This window comes from Dendrobium catenatum, unplaced genomic scaffold (assembly GCF_001605985.2).
Source record: "Dendrobium catenatum unplaced genomic scaffold, ASM160598v2 fragScaff_scaffold_1595, whole genome shotgun sequence".
Taxonomy (NCBI): domain Eukaryota; kingdom Viridiplantae; phylum Streptophyta; class Magnoliopsida; order Asparagales; family Orchidaceae; genus Dendrobium; species Dendrobium catenatum.
This window is the reverse complement of record NW_021320057.1, coordinates 2,804,475-2,809,629: the sequence shown is the minus strand read 5'-3', so window position 1 is coordinate 2,809,629 and position 5,155 is coordinate 2,804,475. Positions and strand designations below refer to the sequence as shown.

Here is a 5,155-nt window from a genome sequence, read left to right as displayed (position 1 = left end):
CAAATGAGATCGTTCATGGACAAACGATTTATGATTCATCTTATATTTATTCATGAACATCTTAAACAAACAATCTAGCAAATATGGACATAATTATATTATGTATATTTAACATTTTTATAATTAAAATTAATCAAGTTTTTATTAAGCTTAATCACGAGTTTCGAATCGAACACGAATCCAGCTTTAATCAAACTTCTTATCAAGCTTGTTCAAGAGCTTCAAATGATATTTGTGAACATAAATGAACCGAACACTTTAGTGTTAAAGCTTGTTTATTTAAGGATCGGGTATTTAAAATGTTGTTCAAGTTTACTTATTTAGTTAATTAAATGATTGCAAACGAACTTTAATCGAACCGAGCAAAGAATAGCTCATGAAACGCTTGGTTTGCTTACGACACTAGCGCAAAATAATTTTTCCAAATGAAGAAGGCTCAATAAAATATTTAAAAAAAAAAAAATTTACGTCAAAGTTACAATTTTTTTATGATTTTATGTAACGACGTAATTTACAAAATTTAAGTGCAAAACAGAATTACGAAACAAAACTTTTTGATCTCGATATAAAGTACCCAAAATTTAAAAATTTACAACAAGCATTATTAGTATTCACACCCAGTCATTTACAGATTTTACAAATCTATCCCTCTCCCCGCCCCAATCACTCCCCTATCTCTCTCTCTTCCTCAGCCTTCTCGCCGCGGCCTCTTCCGCCCATCTCCGGCCACCTCATCAATCCTGACACAATCCGCATAAATATCCGCGATCGACCGATACCTCGGCCGAAGCCGCTTAAATCCTCCATCATCATCGTCCTCGTCCTCCGCCTCCTTGGCCACAGATAAAGAAAGAGGATGGCGGCGATACGGCGGAGGAGCGATGCTTCCGACGGAAATAGGAGAGGAAGACGAAGACAGCGCGGAGGAGAAGCTTCTCTGTAGGGTCGCCGCCGATGTATCGGGGCTGCTCTCGCTGAGCTGGACGAGTTGCTCCGCCGCGGAGAGCTCAATCGCCGTAAATCCGGGGATTCTTATCGGCGCTGGTGCCGACCATAATAACCGCTTCTCTTTCCGAAGAATTTCTTCCATCGATTTTCGCTCTCTAGGGTTTCTCTCTCTCTCTCTCTCTATTGTTTTTTGTTTTCTGTCTTTCTCTCTCTTCTGTCTGCGTATGTTTGTTGGGTTTGTTGCGGTGATGGGCTTTTATATGGGGTCTGCCCGTTTTGAGTGGGGGGAACCGACTCAAGGGGCCGAAGGAAGGGAATGTGTGTCGGGTGCACCGCGGGTTATCGGGAGCCTGGTGATCTACGCGCTGTCGCGGACCTCGCCGTTGGAATATAGTGACGGATATGTTCGCTTTAAGAAGGACACGTGGCAGAGGAGGATTAGATGGTGAAGACAGGAGGCGGAGTTATTTGAGGTGGCCTCTGATCGTCTCTGGTTCGCTCGGCGCAAAAATAAATTTATAAAAAATAACCACGCGTCATTTCAAATCAAATATTTCGATAATCTAATATATAAATATATATTTTTTATATTTATGCCTGTCACGATCAAATAAAAAATTAAAGAAAATATTAAAAGTATTTAATAATAGTCTTTTAAGTTACATATTTAGATAAATTTTTGATTAATCAAAAAAAAATCATGCTCAAAATTTTCTTTAGTTTAATTTACAATTATAAAATAATTTAAAATTTATTGGGCTCATCATGATTTGTTGGTTAAGAGCTTTGACTATCAGCTAAGAGGTATTGGATTCAAAGCTTATATATGTGATGCGTACGTGAACTTGCTTAGGGAATCTTCAATCGAAAAACATATTTTACACTTCAAAATACAATAACAGTCATACCAAACAGTAATTCATCTTCGTAGAATTGAGATCAGATGAAGAAGCACTTCCTCTTTAGCTTCTTAGAGAGGAGGGAGAGTGTAAGGGGGGGAGAGAGAGAGAGAGAGAGAGGGGAAAAAACTCAAATTTTGTATTTTTGTAATACCAAGCTATTATAATATATAATCTATTTATAGGCACAAAAGCAACATAACAAGCTACACAACTAGGTATAAACATAAAATTATGACCAATATCTAACAATCTCTAATAGAACTCCAATTCTCATATAAAAAAGAATATTATGCGTGTATTTTTTTCTCATCTCTTAACGTCAATATTGATGTTGCACTGTTTAGAGCCGAGATAAAATACAAAATGTAATTTCATTTGTCGGTCAGGTGGACGCTCGTCATAACTACAAACGAGCAATTGACGTTCGGTTGGAGATGCGCTTAATTGGAGAGCTAAAAAGTGTTTCAAAAAAAATAATTAATTCAAATGTTAATGACACGATATAGTTTATAATTTGAAGCTCTAATGCTGCATTGATTAAGGAACGAGTCAAATTTATTATATTTGCAGTTGCTATCAATACGATAATTTTTTTGCATTCGATCTCGGATGAGCTTTATTTAAATTAAAAATAAATTCAGGGAGTTATATGAAAATGATGCGTCGCAGAAATTTAAGAATTAATAAATTTATTTACATAGAAATATATTATATGATAAGAAATGTAAATACATTTTGTGACCCAAAAATAGTCTTGATCAAGCACGAATCTCGATGTGAATAAGAGATTGAAGCTTCAAAAATTAAAATGAGAACCATCTTATTTCTGATTTCAACAAACTAATAGTCGAGCTGAACATCTCAGAAATATGAGCCAACAACTTCAAATTCGACTAAATCCGAGTCCAAATGGGTCTAAATCAAAGACTCGATACGCTTTTGGAAGGCTCAAACCATAATTTGGATTACCAAACAAATTCTAAACGTGACATGCTTATTGTCGAGTCGAGCGGCTCGACAAGACGAATCCGACGAGGCAAAGATCACCAAATTCTAAAATCATTAAGGCATTCAAATGACCAATAAATGGTTCACAATCGACCGTCCATTCAAACCACTCTCATTTTTATATTGGTCTTCCTCATATTTACAAGTCATGTCACACTAAAAAAAAATTATAAGTAACTTACATTCTTCACAAGAAAGGGTAGGTGAAGAAGAGGAAAAAGAAGAAAGGGAAGGGAGGAGTTTGGAAGCAAGATTGATGTTGGCTATCGACGGAGTTCTTCCCAACAACTATTGAACTTTCATCTATTCGTCGACCACCGCCGGAGTTCCTCCCGACCATTGTCAAACTTCAGCCCGTTCTTCGACCATTGCCGGAGCTCCTCCCAACCACCATCGGAGTTTCACCCCGTTCGTCAACCACCGTCGGAGTTCATCTCAATCACCGTCAAAGTTTCACGCATTCGTCGACCACTGCAGGAGTTCTTCCCGACCACTGTCAGATCTCCGCCCGTTCATCGACCACATCGGAGTTTTATTCCCGACCGTTGTCGAACATCCGCTCGTTCGTCAACCATCGACAAGATGAATCCGACGAGGCAAAGATCACCAAATTCTAAAATCATCAAGGCATTCAAATGACCAATAAATGGTTCACAATCGATCATCCATTCAAACCACTCATTTTCATATTGGTCTTCCTCATATTTATAAGGCATGTAACTCTAAAAAAATTATAAATAACTCACATTCTTCACAGGAAAGGGTAGGTGAAGAAAAGGAAAAAGAAGAAAGGGAGCGAATCAAGCTTTATAATTCATTCACACTTTAGTGGATCCTTATCGTTTGTGTTGGTCCCCGTAGTTTTTCCCTTTCTACATTTTTCCACATAAAAAAATTCTGATGTTCTTTTCTCTCTCAAATATCTATTGGTGTGCCAGATATACGTACATTGCAAGACGTTTATTGTTTTACTCTACTGCCGCGTATATTCTTGCCTGCAACAATACTCATTTTAAAATAAAAAGATAATTTAAAACTAAATTTAATTAAATTTAAATCATGAGTTAATCCCTAACGAGATGAAATGCGATTAACTGTTTAAATAAATTTGCACGTCTAAAAAAATTTCTCCGGTGGTGAATGGTGGAGAAAAAATTCAAATATCTGCATTTTCATAAAACTCCCTACAAATTTTTAAATTTGAAGAGAGCTCTCTGAAACCGAATGCAAAAAACTTTTATCGTATTATTATTTTAGTTTTGAAAACAACTGCGAATTTAATAAAATTGACTCTTTCCTTAATAAATGTAGCATTAGAGCTTCAAATTATAAACTACATCGTGTCGCTAACTAATGGACTAATCAATTTTTTATTTATTTCATAAGGCTGCAAATAAGATAATGCAAAAGACATTTTGCAGAAAAAATAAAATTCATAAATTATGTAAAATAGAAATGTTATTTGATAATAATTAAAAAAAAAAGATGAATCCAATGCATGTGATGAGACTGGTCAACGCGACTCTGAGAAAGAATTGGTCAAACCAACATTATCTCTTATTAAACTATTAATTTAATTGTGATTCAACGGTCGGATTCCTATATTTGAATTTCATTATAGGTGCGAGTCTTGGTCTTATATTTACTTGATCTCTTACGCTAAAACTCTTCTGAAAATATCAGAATAGAATTTTTTTAATTATCAAAATTATTTTAAAATGAGTATAATATGAGTTTTGATATAATATGAGTTTTGATGGATCATTTACTATTATATTATTTTCAAAATGAATTTAATGATTATAAAATTTATTTGGATTATATTCATATTCCAATTTGGCTTTACCATCGGATCTTCCTCAATAATGTTTAATTTGAGACAATTTTTAACAACTATTTTTTTATTATTTAAGAAAAAAAATTCTAAAATTTGTTTTAAAAAACAGTAAAAAACTATCACAACCAAAGACAACAGCTTCATTTTGGGATGTCTTTCTTATTTATTTGCTTCTTCTTTTAGATTGTAATCATAGTTTCTATTTGGTCATAATTTTATCATCATTTAAAAAAAAATTATTAAGAAGCAACTTTTTACAATATATTTGATAAAATTACATTCTCTACAACAATTTTAATAAAACGAGTGTCAATTTTGAGTAACGGGTCGGGTTCGGGTTGAACCTGAAATTGACCATGAACTATTCGGGTCAACCTGATCGAACTCGACCCGTTTTTTTACAAACGGGCCAGTTTTTCGGACCCTACTCTTCGGGTCTGGGTGAACTCGACAAGACCCA

At 34.8% G+C, this 5,155-nt stretch overlaps 1 protein-coding gene across 1 annotated transcript; it reads right to left on the bottom strand.

Moving 5' to 3' along the window:
- Nucleotides 1-507: 507 nt before the first annotated feature.
- Nucleotides 508-1,157, bottom strand: LOC110095034. The gene has a single exon (XM_020820399.2). It carries the CDS (start codon nucleotides 1,088-1,090, stop codon nucleotides 689-691), a length of 402 nt encoding a protein of 133 aa, XP_020676058.2. The 5' UTR covers nucleotides 1,091-1,157; the 3' UTR covers nucleotides 508-688.
- Between the last annotated feature and the right edge of the window lie 3,998 nt (nucleotides 1,158-5,155).